Source organism: Oncorhynchus masou, chromosome 6 (assembly GCF_036934945.1).
Source record: "Oncorhynchus masou masou isolate Uvic2021 chromosome 6, UVic_Omas_1.1, whole genome shotgun sequence".
Lineage (NCBI taxonomy): Eukaryota > Metazoa > Chordata > Actinopteri > Salmoniformes > Salmonidae > Oncorhynchus > Oncorhynchus masou.
This window is the reverse complement of record NC_088217.1, coordinates 12,498,563-12,516,845: the sequence shown is the minus strand read 5'-3', so window position 1 is coordinate 12,516,845 and position 18,283 is coordinate 12,498,563. Positions and strand designations below refer to the sequence as shown.

The following is an 18,283-nucleotide window of genomic DNA, read 5'->3' as shown; positions in this document are numbered from 1 at the left end:
TCACTCCGGAGACCCAGGTTCGTAACTGGGTCCTGACACAGGGTAGAGATGATGGCATCCTTTGACTCAAGAAACCCCTTCAACATATAACATTTTGAATTCCACCTTGTAGTGCAGTCTTGTTTAGGCCTCAGCTCAGGCCTCCCCATCTGGTGTGTAGACTTTAGTTTGCTTCTGTGGGAGTATTCCACAGCTGCTTTCACTTTGTCCACAGTGGGCTTCATCACCTTCAGAGCATCTCTTATACAATCAGGTTGATTGTGTAGGAAAGACATGGATGATGGGTCCATTTTAAAATGTTCGTGGCTTTGGTTATGTGAGCGGCATTGTCGCTAACACAACAGACCACTTCTCCATCTACTTGCCATCCTCTGGCCACTCTCAACAGTTCCTCTGCCAAGTTCTCTGAGGTGTGTCTGTCGCTGAACTCAAAGCAGTCCAGAAGACAGCTAGACATCTAAAAATCTTCAATGAAGTGACATGTAACCGACATGTAAGAAGTGGTTATCCCTGATGTCCAGCAGTCAGTGGTAAGGCAAACTGCAGTAGCTTTTTGGACTCTTTCCCGCACTGAAGCCTGTGTGCTCTCGTACAGTTGTGGAATAATTGATTTTGAAAGGGTGTTCCTGCCTCTGTCCTCCATCTAAAATGGCTGGAAATCAGTGGCAATCATTTTAGCCAATGCAATATCAATTTGGCCTTGTTTTGCTACAGACATAGACCTTGGCATAAACTGGTCCATAGAAGACTGCGTTGCTGTGGGTCGCAGAGTAGGCCTACTTGACTGAGTGGATACATCTCCACGTGTGGAGGTTCTGGCTCCATCACTATCACTAGCAGGCCCGCTAGTTTCTCGAAGCTCTGCTACAGCTAGCTTCACAGTTGGGTGCACAGTTTGCATATGCCGGTGTAGGTTGTGCGTAGAACCGGCTTTATATGAGATTTTGTTTTGGCAAATTCTACACTGTGCTCTAACATTGTCTACATTATTAAAATGCATCCAAATGCTGCTGTGCTTCAGACTAATTTTCCAGCTTTTGTTTTCACAGCTGTCCTTCCTCTCTCTCCTCAGCTGCTAAGTGTGTGACTGTGAGTGAGTTGGCTCCGCCCTCCCTCGCCCATCTTTGGTTCATTGGTTGGCACTGCTTGTCTGATTGACAGGAACAGCAGGTGAGGCTGTTAGTCTGAGCAGACAGTCAGAACAAATGTGGGCGCTTGAGCATTTAGGCATATATTATATTTATTTTTTAATTCTTTGAATTAGTTAATTCTATTCATTTAAATATTTTGATTATTCATATCTTAATTTTAAAATATTTTTATAAATAGATAAGGCTTTTCTGATATGCGAGCCAGCTCCCAACGTTCAGCTACAAGAGCTCGCACTTAGAGCCGACTCGTTCGCGAACGACCCATTACTAAGCCAAACAGCAAATTGTTCTTGGTGTTAATCGAGACTGAGAGATGCGTGTCATCATGGTTGTAGCCACTGTTACATTGCAGCTGTTGTAAACAGCAACGTGGGCAAAAGTACTGCGTGTATTACAGTATGGTCTTTGATGATTTTGCAAATATAGTTTTAAGTTTTGTAGCCAAACAATGTAAAATCACGAAAGGATTGCAGGCTAATCCTTGTTTTCACATATGTCATGTTCTTGCACACAAGGAACAGAAAGTAGGCTACTATGTCCGCAGAATTAGACCTTTCACCTCCAGAGGTACCTGACCCCACCTTGCTCGAGAGCCTCCTGGACAATGGACTCTTTCTGGGAGCCACTGTCCAACTCCTCTGCATCTTGGCTGTCATAATACCCACCTCCAACTAGTATGAACAGGTATAGTAGGCGGTTCTTCTGTTGGCAGTTAACATTTTGTCATAATAACAATAATAATAATAGCGATAATAATAATAATAATACTGTAATTGTTTAATGTAGGTTTACTTATGGCATTCTGTATGAAAGCCGTATACCTATAGGCCTGATCGTTTGTATTTTTACCTTTTGTCTTATTGTAACCTCGTCCCCAGGCTCGAATTGCTAGCGCACAGAGCCTGGTAACACTGTGCCACAAAGTGGGACTTGAAAGGGGTTTGCCTAAACAGCAGCCTGCTACCATGGTTACGCCATGGCTATTCAGTCTGAAAGAAGTCTGACTACAAAAAGACAAGAGTCTCTACAAGTCAGAATGTTGAATAAAATGATTTTCACACTTTAATCGGCTGTCTGTGCTGTTGGTCCTTTTGATGGTAGGAGGTGAAGATAGGGTATCCTCCTTGTTTACCCTACTTTTTGAGGCGCCGGGAGGTTCTGTCGCTTGTGATTTCAATCTCTTGAAGCATTGCATGTGATGCACAATATGTAAACAATAGCCGAATGTGACCGAATGTAGTCGACCAAAACATGTTTCCTCGCAATCAGCTGGAAGTGTTTGTGAAATTTGCCAGCTGATGGGAGAATATTCAGTCTGCGGTTTGGTTAGGCCATATTGTGCAAGTGTTTGTCTGGTGCGAATTGTGTCAGTATTGAAAATAGAAAACCGGAAATACAAGTGGATTCAGGGATCAAGTGTAGCTGGAGCTGGGCCCAGTGTTGCCAACTCCTCAGTAAGGAAAGCAGCTATTGGCTATCCTAAAAGTCGCTAGAAGTCGCTAAATGACGCCATCACCTAATTTTCATAATTGGCCACGTGCATGTAATTGTGATGGAAGCTGTAGGAGAGAGGAATAACTTCGTGGGAGAGACAAAAAGTGAGTAAAAAACACCCTAAATATGTTTAGAACTACAAATGAATTTTCTTCTGTCGATTCTTGTTTTTTTTTTGTCACAATTCCAACCCTCCTCCTTTATCCGAGCTTGGGACTGGCAAAAGAGACCCAAAAAGAGACACTCTGACGGAGTTACTTCGTTTTTTTAATTATTATTTTTTATTTTATTATTATTATTATTTTTTTTCTTCTTAATTTGGTTTGGTTTGAACCTTATGGTCCTCTTAGGAGCCTACAACAAGTCACAGTAAAACACGAGCATTTTTAAACATTACATTTTTTACATTTTTTTTGTATACAATCTACATTAACAATCTAAATGGACCAAAAAGAGACAACAGAAAAAACGGTCAGTGTGAGAAAATTATGGTAACTAGTCTGGCCCTAATTCAGGTTAATTGATTTTTTTACATGTAAGCCAGGGTGGTATCATTGCAGTCTGGATGCGGAGGGGTGAACATCTCCTGCACTGACTGCAGCTGGGAGGGACTGCTGCGCGAGGGACGGGGGTGGGGCCCACGGCAGCACCCGCTGCTCGTTGAGAAGAGTAAGAACTATATGTGCTTTCACGTCAGAGTCTCCCAAAAAAAACTGAAAAAGTTGCTAAGTTGGCAACACTGGCTGGGCCTAGCTTATGCTGGATGCTAACAGAGGTGAAAGAAAGCCACACACTTTCCCTCTTTCAATACAGTGTATAAAAGGGGTATACCGGGTGTACTCTCTGCCTGAAAGAGATCAATTATGCCAACAAAGGGTATCATGCTCTGCTGGCACATTGTAGAACAGATGCCCACAGGCAGAAAGTGTACAATGTAATAATGTGCAGTGTAGCCCAAAGATTTTGCTTTTGTTGTGTTGAACTTAACAGTAACACTTATGGGTGAGTGAGGGGGGATTATTACATTTTTACTCAGTGAACGTTATTTTTGCACACATGTAGCCTTGTGCACTTGATCGATGTCTAATATGGTAGCCACTATAACAGAGCAAAAATAGAATGCCTGTTTGTTTCATTCTACTTTAAGAAGTTTTTTCCCCAAGTGCAATATTTAGATGTGTGAGGTCACAAGCGTTCTATTATAAAGGCTGTCATGGATAACTGCAGTATTAGTGTATTGTTTTTCCTCAAGACTTGAGTGTCATTTGCAGTAAAGTCTAGGTAACAAATAACATTGGATTGCTTTCTTTACATGTTTTATCTGTGAGTTAGGTTTACCTGAACCACTTTTTATTTTACACACAGACTGATCATGTAGATCATATTCTTTGTTGTTTAATTAGTTAAAACACTGGGCTCCCAAGTCTAAGACACTGCATTTCAACATAAGAGGCATCACTAGAGTCCCTGGTTCAAATCCAGGCTGTATGTGTTTGGGTCCCATAGAGCAGTGCACAATTGGCCCAGTGTTGTTTGGCTGGAGAAGGTTGTAAATAAGCCTTTGTTCTTAATGGACTTATAACAGAACATGGCCAAGATGTTCATAGGGTCCAATAATAATCACAGTGGTTGTCAAGGGTGCAACAGGGCAGCACCTCAGGAGTAAATGTCAGTTGGCTTTTCATAGCCGATCATTCAGAGTATCTCTACTGTTCCTGCTGCCTCTAGAGAGTCCCTGCTTAATAAAAAAAATGTAAACCTGCGTTTCCTCCTGGCAGGTTTTTTTGTTTTTGCATGTTTCAGTGTCACCTTTTTGGGCCCTCAACAGTTTGCATCCCTGACTGAAGATCATAACCCTTCCCTGTGGATATTTTGTATCAGATTACATCTGACAGGTATAGTACGTTGAAATTAAGATTCTTCAACATTCAGACTTGTAATGGGACTGTTTGGGAATGCTGAGCCTACATGTTAGAGACAAGTGTAAGTCTTTAATTCTCTGTTTCTGAAAGTGGCTAGATAGGGGTGTGGTTAAAATTCATGCGGGAGCGGGAACGAGCCCTACAGCTGTATTTGATAGGACTTTGACAAATGGTAAAAATCTACAATAAAAAATAAAACAAAATACCATATTGTTTTTGCGGTGCCCAATTGAGTTCGGTCATATAACGTTTATATGTGAAAACTATTTATAAGATGAGCTCACTTCCTTGGAAGTCCACATATGTTGTAGTGGGGAGGTTCTAAGGGTTATCCTCGATGGTGATGGACAGAGAGATCATCCAATTAAAACCGATGGCTGTTTTTGCCGCTCCTGTCATATAGAGGATTTGATTAATCTCTCGCGGGCACCTGGCTAGGTGTGTTTTTGCACAGGCTGAAAGTTGATTGCATTCGATTTGGAGCCTGGCTGCCTTTAGGGGTAAGCAAAGTGCCCCTTTCAAAGCCCACAGCGAAGTCAGCTCTAAACAAAAGTGACATAATGAAGTAAGTGGAGTAATGAGTAGGATTCTGTGTCTTCATATGCAAAGGTCATTGCTTTTCATTCCAATGAAAACTAGTTTCAAATTTCAAACATTTATTTTCTGGACAATGCTCCATGTTGCCTTGTTGACAACATGAACATGAAACCAGACGTCCAAGATGGCTGGTGGGTGAGAATAGACCGATTGTATTCTGCTTATTGAACTTTTACTACTGTTACTGTTTCACATGTCTCTAAACCATTCATAGATGCTAAAGACCTTTAGTGCCTATTGATGAAGATATCAAATCAAATTTATTTATAAAGCCCTTCTTACATCAGCTGATATCTCAAAGTGCTGTACAGAAACCCAGCCTAGAACCCCAAACAGCAAGCAATGCAATGCAGGTGTAGAAGCACGGTGGCTAGGAAAAACTCACTAGAAAGGCCAGAACCTAGGAAGAAACCTAGAGAGGAACCAGACTATGAGGGGTGGCCAGTCCTCTTCTGTGCCTGGTGGAGATAATAACAGAACATGGCCAAGATGTTCAAATGTTCATAGATGACCAGCAGGGTCAAATAATAATCGAGGGTGCAACAGGGCAGCACCTCAGGAGTAAATGTCAGTTGTCTTTTCATAGCCGATCATTCAGAGTATCTCTACTGCTCCTGCTGCCTCTAGAGAGTTGAAAACAGCAGGTCTGGGACAGGTAGCACGTCCGGTGAACAGGTCAGGGTTCCATAGCCGCAGGCAGAACAGTTGAAACTGGAGCAGCAGCATGGCTAGATGGACTGGGGACAGCAAGGAGTCATCAGGCCAGGTAGTCCTGAGGCATGGTCATAGGGCCCAGGTCTTTCTCAAAGAGAAAGAAAGAAACAGAGAATTAGAGAGAGCATACTTAAATTCACACAGGACACCGGATAAGACAGGAGAAATACTCCAGATATAACAGGCTGACCCTAGCCCCCCGACACATAAACTACTGCAGCATAAATACTGGAGGCTGAGACAGGAGGGGTCAGGAGACATTGTGGCCCCACCCGACAACACCCCCGGACAGGGCCAAACAGGCAGGATATACCCCCACCCACTTTGCCAAAGCACAGCCCCCACACCACTAGAGGGATATCTTCAACCACCAACTTCCTGAGACAACTTCCTGAGACAACTTCCTGAGACCATCCTGAGACAAGGTCGAGTATAGCCCACAAAGATCTCCGCCACGGCACAACCCAAGGGGGGCACCAACCCAGACAGAAAGAACACGTCAGTGACTCAACCCACTCAAGTGACACACCCCTCCTAGGGACAGCATGGAAGAGTACCAGTAAGCCAGTCACTCAGCCCCTGTAATAGGGTTAGAGGCAGAGAATCCCAGTGGAGAGAGGGGAACCGGCCAGGCAGAGACAGCAAGGGCGGTTCATTGCTCCAGTGCCTTTCCGTTCATCTTCACATTCATGGGCCAGACGACACTCAATCATAGGACCTATTGAAGAGATGAGTCTTCAATAACGACTTAAAGGTGGAGACCGAGTCTGCGTCTCTCACATGGGTAGGCAGACCATTCCATAAAAATGGAACACTGTAGGAGAAAGCCCTGCGTCCAGCTGTTTGCTTAGAAATTCTAGGGACAGTTAGGAGGCATGCGTTTTGTTACCGTAGCGTAAGTGTAGATATGTACGGCAGGACCAAATCAGAAAGACAGGTAGAAGCAAGCCCATGTAATGCTTTGTAGGTTAGCAGTAATACCTTGAAATCAGCCCTTGATTACAGGAAGCCAGTGTAGAGAGGCTAGCACTGGAGTAATATGATAACATTTTTTGGTTCTAGTCTAGATTCTAGCAACCGTGTTTAGCAATAACTGAAGTTTATTTAGTGCTTTATCCGGGTAGCCGGAAAGTAGAGCACTAACCTAGAAGTGACAAAAGCATGGATTAATTTTTCTGCATCATTTTTGGACAGAAAGTTTCTGATTTTTGCAATGTTACGTAGATGGAAAAAAGCTGTCCTTGAAACAGTCCTAATATGTTCATCAAAAGAGATATCAGGTTCCAGAGTAACGCCGAGGTCCTTCACAGTATTATTTGAGATAACTGTACAACCATCAAGATTAATTGTCAGATTCAACAGATCTCTTTGTTTCTTGAGACCTAGAACTAGAATCTCTGTTTTGTCCGAGTTTAAAAGGAGAACATTTGCAGCCATCCCCTTCCTTATGTCTGAAACACAGGCTACCAGCGAGGGCATTTTTTGGGCTTCACTGTTTCATCGAAATGTACAGCTGTGTGTCATCTGCATAGCAGTGAAAGTTAACATTATGTTTCCGAATGACATCACCAAGAGGTAAAATATATAGTGAAAACAATAGTGGTCCCAAAACAGAACCTTGAGGAACACCGAAATTTACAGTTGATTTGTCAGAGGAAAAACCATCCACAGAGACAAAATTATATCTTTCCAACAGATAAGATCTAAACCAGGCCAGAACTTGTCCGTGTAGACCAATTTGGGTTTCCAATCTCTCCAAAAGAATGTGGTGATCAATGGTATCAAAAGCAGCACTAAGGTCTAGGAGCACTAGGACCGATGTAGAGCCTCGGTCTGATAGCTGAGCTGACTACACTGGCTGTGCTAGTGGCAGACTCCACTAAGCTGGCAGGCTGGCTAACAGCCTGCTACCTGGTCTGCAGCCTATTTTATTGTGGAGCTAGTGGAGTTGGAGCCCTGTCTATGTTCGCAGATAAAATGAGAGCACCCCTCCAGCTAGGATGTGGTCCGTCACTCCTCAGCAGGCCAGGCTTGGTCCTGTTTGTGGGTGAGTCCCAGAAAGAGGGCCAATTATCTACAAATTATATCTTTTGGGAGGGGCAGAAAACAGTTTTCAACCAGTGATTGAGTTGTGAGACTGCTGTAGAGCTCATCACTCCCCCAAACGGGGAGGGGGCCAGAGACAATTACTCAATGCTGACACATCTTTCTAGCTGATTTCCATGCTGAAGCGATGTTGTGCTTGGTGACCTCTGACTGTTTCATCCTAACATCGTTGGCGCCGACTTGGATAACAATATCCCTATACTCTCTACACTCGCCAGTTTTAGCTTTAGCAAGCACCATCTTCAGATTAGCCTTAACGTCGGTAGCCCTGCCCCCTGGTAAACAGTGTATGATCGCTGGATGATTCAGTTTAAGTCTAATACTGCGGGTATTGGAGTCACCAATGACTAGTGTTTTCAATTTGTCAGAACAAATGGTGGGAGGCTTCGACGTCTCAGACCCTGTAACGGGAGGAGTAGAGACCAGAGAAGCCTCGGCCTCTGACTCCGACTCGCTGCGTAATAGGGAGAACCGGTTGAAAGTTTCTGTCCGCTGAATGAGCGAGTGACACCGGTTGATCATTCCTACAGCATTTCCCTCCAGAAGCCATGAGAAAGTTGTCTGGCTGCAGGGACCGTGCGTGGGGATTTATACTACTCTCTGTACTTATTGGTGGTATAGACCCTGTTTCATCCTTTCCTACACTGAAATTACCCTTGCCTAACAATTGCGTCTGAAGCTGGGCTTGCAGCACAGCTATCCTCGCCGTAGGGCGATCGTTCTCCTGTATATTATGAGTACAGTGCCTGAAATTAGAAGGCTTTATGTTAATGTTACTACTTAGCTTCGGCTGTTGGAGGTCCTGACGAACCATGTCCAGATAAAGCATCCGAAGTGAAAAAGTTGAATGAAAAAATTTTGAGCGAGGGAAATACTAAATATAAAATAAAATATAAACAGTAACAGTAAAAACCGTAAAGTTGTCAGGTAGCAAAGTAAGGTTAGCAGCAAAACGCACAGCAGCATGTAAACAAGTCTGCAAGTTGTGACCGGAAATGACGATCTACCAGGTGATTTTTTTTGACATCCGTCTCTTGCCAGGGGACTTCTGTTAAGAGACCCAACTTTCGGTGTGAACGTTAACACGCATCGCTTGCGATACGGTTTTGGAAACATAAGAAATTATCTTTCATATCAGCGAAGAATAATTTTCCCAAAAGCAAAAGGTTAAATTACTACACACCTTTTTTATAGAGTTAGTGTTCCCACGTGGCCAGATCTCGATGTTACAGCGCTTGTTTACGGAAGACTAATTAGCTAATTAGCTATCTAGCGTGCTCTGAACACCTGTGTGTAAGCTAACTGGGGAGGAAGTGTAGGTAGCAGAAGTGTAGTTTGTCAACTGGAGACACGCAGCGTATCGATCTGTGCAAATCTGCTACAGTAAGTGTATATTTTTTATTTGAAAGGGTCTTTCTCACTGATATGAAAGAGAAGGGCCATATGTTTCAAAAACTGTAACGCAAGCGATGATTATTGACATTTCTAAATGTTAAAACACAGTGTCGGGATTGTAGTTCTCATGGAGCCAGCCATGAGCGATGCTAACCGCTGAAAACTCTAGGGAGAAGGCAGAATGCCGCTTTGAGTTTCTGAGAGCTAATGTGTCTCTTGAGTGTCACTGGGACAGTGAGACTCAGTCTGTTTTATCTCCAGGAGGAAGCGGAGCCAAATGACTTTCAATTGAAGCCTGCTGACCTGAATGAGAAGTCCAAAGGACCCCTGCCTGAGATTCGTCAGAAACTACAGAAAGAGAGCAAGAAGAAGCGATAGGTGTGGTGTGTTTGTGTAGGATTGGGTGCTGTGCGTGCAGTTCATCCAAGATTGTTGTAACATTTCAAATTATGTAGACAGAATCATTTTTGTTTCATCAAATGCAATGGGTGTCTCTACCTTGATTTATGAAAGAAGAGAAGCACACTGTTTATTAAACTACTCAGCTATCAATTGTAATTTTCCAAGGCCTAAACACAACAACAAATATTTGGGGACCTATGTAATCATTTTTTTATTATTTAATTTTGTGTGCATTTTATAACCAACATTTCTGTAAAAAACAAACAAATAAGAACCTCATGATTTTGTATTTATTTAACCTTTGTTTTACTAGAAAAGTCAGCTAAGAACAAATACCTATTTGCAACGACAGCCTAGGAACAGTGGGTAGAATGACCTTTTACCTTGTCAGCTCGGGAAGTCGATCTAGCAACCTTTCGGTTTCTGGCCCAACGCTCTAACCACTAGGCTTACCTGCCTCCCCAGGGAGATTGCCGTTTTGGGTTTCTGAGAGCTAATGTGTCTCTTGAGTGTCACTGGGACAGTGAGACTCAGTCTGTTTTATCTCCAGGAGGAAGCGGAGCCAAATGACTTTCAATTGAAGCCTGCTGACCTGAATGAGAAGTCCAAAGGACCCCTGCCTGGGATTCGTCAGAAACTACAGAAAGAGAGCAAGAAGAAGCGATAGGTGTCGCTCTCAAATAGCGCTCTGTTATATCAATATGAAGTTTCAAAAAAGAAATACAACTGTACTTTTTTCATCTTTCAATTTCTCATTCCGCCATATACAGTGCCTTCAGAAAGTATTCACACCCCTTGATTTTCCCACATTTTGTTGTGTTGCAGTCAGAATTAAACATTGATTAAATGGAGATTTTATTTTGTCACTGACTTAAACAACATAGGCACTAATGTTAAATGGATGAATGTTTTTTATTTTATTTTTACTAATTAATAAAAAATTAAATGCTGAAATGTCTTGAGTCAGTAAATATTCAACCTTTGTTATGGCCTAAACAAGTTCAGGATTAAACATTTGCTTAACAAGTTACATAAGTTGCATGGACTGTGTGCAATAGTGTTTAACATGATTTTTGAATGACTACCTCATCTCTGTACCCCACACATACAATTATCTGTAAGGTCCCTCAGACAAGCAGTGAAGTTCACACACAGATTCATTCAACCACAAAGACCAGGGAGGTTTTCAAATGCCTCACAAAGAAAGTCACCTATTGGTAGATGATTAGAAGAAGAGAAAAGCAGATGTTGAATAACCCTTTGAGCATGGTGAAGTTATTAAATACACTTTGGAGGGTGTATCAATACACCCAGTCACTACAAACATACAGGCGTCACCATGGGGACTAAACAGTTACATGACAGGAGAAAACTGAGGATGGATCAACAACATTGTAGTTACTCCACAATACTAACCTGAAAAGAAGGAAGCCTGTACAGAATAAAATGTATTCCCAAACATGCATCCTGTTTGCAACAAGGTGATTTAAGTTATACTGCAAAAAAATATTGGCAAAGGAATTCACTTTTTGTCCTAAATAAAAAGCATTATGTTAAAAAAAATCCAATACAACACAATGAGTATCACTCCATTATTTTCAAGCATAGTGTCTGTGGGTATGCTTGTCATCATTAAGGACTGGAGAGTTTTTGAGGATAAAAAAAATTAATGGAATGGAGCTAAGCACAGGCAAAATCCTAGAGGAAAACCTGGTTTTGTTTGCTTTCCACTAGACACTGGGAGATGAATTCACCTTTCAGCAGGAAAATAACCTAAAATACAAGGCCAAAGCTACACTGGAGTTGCTTACAAAGAAGACAGTGAATGTTCCTGAGTGGCTGAGTTAGAGTTCTGACTTAAATCTACTTGAAAATCTATGGCAAGATCTGAAAATCGTTGTCTTGCAAAGATCAACAACCAATTTGACAGAGCTTGAAGAATTTTGGGCAAATGTTGCACAATCCCGGTGTTCAAAGTTCTTAGAGGCTTACCCATAAATACTCACAGCTTTAATCGCTGCCAAAGATGCTTCTACAAAGTATTGACACAGGGGTGTGAATACTTATCTAAGTGTATGTAAAAAACTGTTGGTCACTAAATCCAGCTATAAGGACCATGTAAAAACAGTTGACTGGTATGCCCTCACCCATCTGAGCGGCCAGCTGTGAATGCCCTCACCTGCTATATACTTATAGCTGATTGGTTTGGTTCTGTCCTTTATAGTGCTGTCCTGTTAGAACATGATGTTCAGGCTCATCACTGTAGTCTTGATAGTCACCACCACACACACACAGACACAGCTGTTTCCATTTGAAGATGTTAGTATTATTTTGGTAATCCAAATTACTTGGAATGTTATTGTTGTGGTTCTATAAGTCAAAGATATGCACACATGTAAACAGTATTAGTTAATGATTATAACTATACAATATACATACAGCACTAGTCAAAAGTTGGGACACACCTACTCATTCCAGGGTTTTTCTTTATTTTTATTATTTTCTACATTGTAGAATAATAGTTAAGACATCAAAACTCTGAAATAACACATATCGAAGTAGTAACCGAACAAGTGTTTAAAAAAAAAGAAATATATTTTAGATTTGAGATTCTTCAAAGTAGCCACCCTTTGCATTGATGGCAGCTTTGTACACTCTTGGCATTCTCTCAACCGGCTTCATGAGGTAGTCACCTGGAATACTTAAAGGAGTTCCCACATATGCTGAGCACTTGTTGGCTGCTTTTCTTTCACTCTGCGGACCAACTCATCCCAAACCATCTCAATTGGGTTGAGGTTTTGTTATTATGGAGACCAGGTCATCTGATGCAGCACTCCATCACTCTCCTTCTTGGTCAAATAGCCCTGACACAGCCTGGAGGTGTGTTTTGGGTCATTGTCCTGTTGATAAACAAATGATAGTCCCACTAAGCGCAAACCAGATGGAATGGCGTATCACTACAGAAGTCATGAACTGGGCCTTTACAAGTATTAGTGTACTGATATAGACATATGTAGCTCAGTCAAAAACATATTTTCAGCATCTCTACTTTGGCAAAAAAAAGGTAGTTGTATAATTAAGAACAGTATCTTGCAGGATTCAATAGTTGTAAATATAAGAGTTGTTGCTCTGTCCCTTTCTCTGTGATGTCATTCTAACGGAATCCAGAAAGAACAAAAAAACGGTGTCCTCAAACATTTACATCAAAAGCTGCAAAGTTATGGGCAAAGACACAAAACATCCATATCAAATTTAAAAAATTTTTTGATCAAATAACATGGCAGAAAGAAAAAAAAAACTTTTGTGCAGTATTCATTTAAACATGCTTAAAAACCACTTAATGTAAATGTACTATATTGTACATAGGCTGGTCATCTAGGTTCATACCTGGAGACCTGATGTGGCTCAGTTGGTAGATCATGGTGTTTGCAAGGATAGGGTTGTGTGTTTGATTCCCACAGGGGACCAGTATGATTTGCTCTGGATAAAAACTGAACTTAAATGGAAAAGGAATGAATAGACCATTTCTGTTTTCAAATAGAAATAAATAGCATTTGCCAAGTATTTCAAGAAACTGTAAAATATATATCAAGCAAGTATTTTTATTTTCCACAAGTATTATCAGATTAACTGTTTTGTACAGATAATTATCAAACTCAAGTTACAAATGCAGGTAAACACTCAAATACATTTATATCATTTTTTTTTTCAGAAAAGTAGTGCACAGGGCCTATACTATTCATGTATTAGTCGGAATTAAAGCGTTTCCACCGGCATTTTCCGCCTAATTAATTTTTACCGACACAGATGCCACGTTGTCTAGTGTATTTTGTTTTGTCGACATTTGGAACGTTTACCGAGAAAATATGCTGTTTCCATCAGGCCTGTCATGACATGTTTTATCCAACATGTACTTTACTTGCATAAAAGTTTTAATGGAAACCTGGTTAGAGACTCACTTTTCAGTTTTCACAATTTCAATCTAACTAAAAGTAATCAAACGTAAAATTAGATTGGTACAGATAGTACAGTAATATCAAATGGGAAATGGATGGTAGAACGTGTTCCCTTGTCTTTCACAAACGAGTCCTAACCTAATACAGTATCTATTCCAAGATATAAGAACAGGTTTCCCAGACACAGATTAAACGTCCTATACTAAAAGCATGATCAATGAGCATAACATTTGTATTTAGTCCACGACTAGGCTAAATCTGTGTCCGGGAAACTGTCCCTAAATGGTTGTGTTTAAAAAATATGTTGATATTGGAATTGTCTACGTGAACTAAATTATTCAACGGAGCTACGCTGTATTCCTGACTCCATCCCAATTGCGCAAAAAACGTAATTCATTCTCCCCTATCATACATATTGTGCTGTCTTGTTTCGTCAGTGATGCATAGTGATCTTGCCTTTTTTCCCTACAAGGCATGTTTTCACTATATCCCTCGTATATGGCTCCGGGATTAATTTCATAGCCCTAATTTATCACTTCGCATTTTATTAAGCCTACTTAATTTTACTGTTATCCTAAACGGATGGATGTCCATTCCCACCGCCTACTTGCGTTTATTTTAGCGAATTGGGATCGCCACCGCAATCTGAGTTGTGCCCTCTGCTCAAGGCAATTCCCGTCATGACCTGTCTATTCTTTCAAATTCGCTAAATGGCATTTTCCTTCGCTACTAGTGTTCTCAAAGAAGTTAGACATAATTCGTTTTCGAATCCTTTTCATCAAATGAAGACTACTGTGGGGATTTGATTAGGTTCTTCACGCACTCTTCTGTGCCTTGCGTAAACCTCAAGACGCTTGCTTCAAAGGTAAGTGTTGATTAGCCTAAAATATTTAGCTTTCACCGGGTGAAGGAATGTCAACACATTTTAGTAGAATACATTTTCTTGACGTTACACAAAGGATTCTTAAATCGACAGCGTTTCTATTGCTGGTTTCACATTGTTCCCACCCCACAATGTTTTATGTTGACAGTAGAATGTTAGTCTGTTTCATAAAATGTGTACCCTTCCATTTATAGTGACTGTCGTTGACAGATTTAATCTCCCGCACAGCCTACATGGGCTACTATAGTATCATGTATGTCCGACACCTCGATTGAAATGACGGTATAACAATAATCAATAAACACACACAGGCCATTGAAATTCAAAATGGAGTTGTTACAGCACCTGATTTGATTCATACAGTCCTATTATAGCCTACAAAGCACGTATTAATAGTAGTATGCATAAGCATGACCTGCACTAAAATACACCCTAGCCAATATCCATTTACAGTCACGAAATTATGTTGGGTTTTCCTATCAAAGGCGTGACCCATTTTTCACCAATGGTGTTACAATACTGCATAGGACAACGTGCGTAAATAGTGACCGGCTGTGAGGAACATAATTTCTTTCGGGCTTTTTGGTTATACACTTATTATTATTATTATTATGATTTGGACAGAGACAACCCATACAATGTATGCCCCCCCCCCAAACCTCTTATTTTAGCTACAGCCTATATTTACTGGTTTGAATGAAACAGGTGTGCATCCCTGGGAATTTGAGCTTGGACTGTTCCCAAGTGTCAGCGTATCTGAATGGAGCCTATTGTTCCAGTCTGGCTGAACCACACCATTGCATTATAATAGAATAGCACAGCTGTATTGATATGCTCCCATGCACTGATTCATAACACCCTTACCAACATAAGAATAACATTTGCAAGTTGGCATATTTCTAATGTCAGAGGTGCAGCCTGTACTGCATGGCAATCTATTATTGTGCTGTTGAGTCATTCTTTGTTGATCGGCTCTTGTTGATGTGCGTTCCCTAGGGATTTATCCAAGGACTGAGATGGTTTCAATATAACCTATAGAATGTGTCTATTAAAAGGGAACAGAAGCCCAGTTCCTATTTCAGTCAAGTTTTTATGGCTCATTGTCTGTCAATGGTTGATACTGTGTATCTACTTCCTGTTCTTGCTGTGCAGAACATGGCTTGTTGGTTTAGGGACAGTACCGTACTAAGTGACGGACAGAGAAGGAAGTGGATCCAGCGCTGAGTTTATCACCTGGGTTTTCCCCTGACCGCACTCCTCCTGTACCCCGCTCCCCCTCTCCCTCCATTGTCTTTGCACAGCAATGGAGGAGAGAAGATTAGATGGGACAGGCCGATAAAACCTTGTTTTCTGGAGAGCTGAGGAATCTGGGACTGCGGAGACAGACACTATCATCTCTTGTGGAGTTTTTTTTATCATCCTTTAACGGGGACCACGAGACGACATCAAGGTGATTCTTGGTCCATTCTTAGCCTGCATCTTAAATGGCATTCTATTCCCTATATAGTGCACTAATTTTGACCAGAGCCCTGTGCCTTAGACTATACGGAATAGGGTACCATTTGAGATAAACCCTGGCACATGCAAGCATTATTGCAATTGTTTATCACTGCCATATTACTGCAATTTTCTATGAACTAAGCCTCAATTTGGTGGCCAGGTTATATTTAGCAGAATTGTGGATTGTTCTGAGGATTGTGGATCTATTTGCTGTAGAGTAGTTGGGGAGGGGGTCTAAATATATCCCCATTTAGTGTTTGTTTTTGCTCCAAGGAACCGGGTAGACCTATGTCAGAATGAGGTGCACACACCTTTCTTTGTTTCAGATTAGTCTCTTTTGATTTTACCATCAGTCTCAAGTGAAAGTCCCAACGGATTTCCTCAATGGAGCAGCAGGACATGTAGAAACCAAAGTAACCATAATTCCACATAACCATTGTACATGGGGCTTTTCTTTTCTTTTCTTTTTTACAGAATGTGCCTGGGCGTGTGCAGCACGTTACAATGCCTAGTGAAAGTCTACATACCCCTTACACTGTCAGATTTCGCTGCCTTCCATTCAATCTAAAAAGGGAATCACTTAGATATTTTTTCCCTACAGATCTACACATTTTCAAAGTGAAAGAAAATTATTGAAACATTTCTAAATTATTAAAAGTGAATACTTGTGGAGGCATCAGAAAATCCTGGGATATTCTACAGTGGGACAGTTATACATTTTGAATGCAAAAGACACCAGAATACCAGACCTTTTAAAAATACATTTGAAAATCAGAGACAAGGTTTGAATATTGCTGTCTGGCAATAATTCCCAACCTAATTTACTGATCTTGAGGGCAATTCCACGGTAAAATAAAGATGTTGGGACTCAGATTTTTCACTTTAAAATGTGTGTCAGGCAAAAACTATCGATTGCAAAGTTAAACAGACCATACAACGCTATGCACAAAGAATACTTGAACACTTTTCCATTGAAATTTTTACAAAAATAGAATGATGACACAAACAGGGGTTAAAATGTCTTCACCCTCAGGTGCCTGTTGGAGGATTCTGATTTTCCCACATTCTTACAGTCTTATTGTGAAAGTTCTGAGACTCAGGATTACAATCCCCCCTCCTTTCTCTCCCCTCTTTCCCCCTGTTTCTCTCTTCTTTCTTTCTCCTTCCTCACCCTCTCCCATCTCTCCTACCCCCTTCCCGCCCTCTCAATCTCTCTGAATGTGGGAACTAGGAACAAATCACACAGTCACAGATCCTGATGTTCAAGCACTCTGGCTCCATATTAGGGGAAGGCGCTACTGGTTGCATTAGTTCCGTTGTTTACACACTGTGACAGGCTGCTAAGGGTGTGCTGTTCACAGTTTCCTCCTGGCAAAGAACAGTCGTAGTCCCTTAAGAGGTTTCAACAGTCTCTCAGAACTCCTAAATGGCTTCCATCCCTCTTCTCCTCAAAACCCTCATTGCTAATGATTAGTGCCAGCAGAGCACAATATTGTAGAACTTTCAGATATAAATATTTCTTTATTTTATTTAACTAGGCAAGTCAGTTAAGAACAAATTCTTATTTACAATGACGGCCTAACCCGGACGATGCTGGGCCAATTGTGCGGCGCCCTATGGGACTCCCAATCACGGCCAGTTGTGATACAGCCTTAAATCGAACCAGGGTCTGTAGTGACGGCTCTAGCACTGAGATGCGGTGTCCTAGACCGCTGTGCCACTTGAGAGCCCAAATACATTATGTAGAACAAACACGCTTCCCTTACATGTAAACAAAGGAATCACGTACGCTCTGTTTATGCCTCCGCGGCCCAGGTGATGGCACTGAACAAACAGGAGCATGGTTTTCTCATGCTTCTCTACCCAATGCCCTTGCACAATCCCTCTCATTAATCTAAAGGGAATGGACTGGTGTAGGAACAATGGTGGGAACCCTCCAACTAATCATTGCACCAACCCAAAGTTTTTAAAATCCATGACAAAGGAGTGTGCAAGTACACACCCAGGGAGAAGGGTATAGAATCGCAATACAACCCCAATGGGGTCATGGAAGAGGTTGTTTGAGGCTGCTGAGTACATTCTGTACCGCAGACTGCTCCAGCACTTCAGGTTGAAGTTGAAAGGGAAGAAACTCCATCTTGATCCTTCACCGTGGTCTCTCGT

At 41.4% G+C, this 18,283-nt stretch overlaps 2 protein-coding genes across 4 annotated transcripts in view; both read left to right on the top strand.

The window, feature by feature from the left end:
- The first annotated feature begins 1,685 nt into the window (after nucleotides 1-1,685).
- manbal (mannosidase beta like) lies at nucleotides 1,686-9,757 on the top strand. The gene is given in 2 exon segments (XM_064967142.1): nucleotides 1,686-1,835; nucleotides 9,644-9,757. Coding segments are annotated over 2 exon segments (264 nt in total).
- A 4,394-nt stretch (nucleotides 9,758-14,151) lies between these two features.
- The window catches only part of LOC135541363 (proto-oncogene tyrosine-protein kinase Src-like), a 39,128-nt gene continuing 34,996 nt past the window's right edge, over nucleotides 14,152-18,283 (top strand). For 2 of the 3 annotated variants that reach the window (XM_064967550.1, XM_064967548.1), the window contains exon 1: nucleotides 14,152-14,602. The gene's annotated coding sequence lies outside the window, so the exon portion shown is untranslated. Of the gene's footprint in view, nucleotides 14,603-15,772; nucleotides 16,071-18,283 lie in introns of all 3 variants that reach the window. The other variant, XM_064967549.1, reaches the window with a different exon arrangement.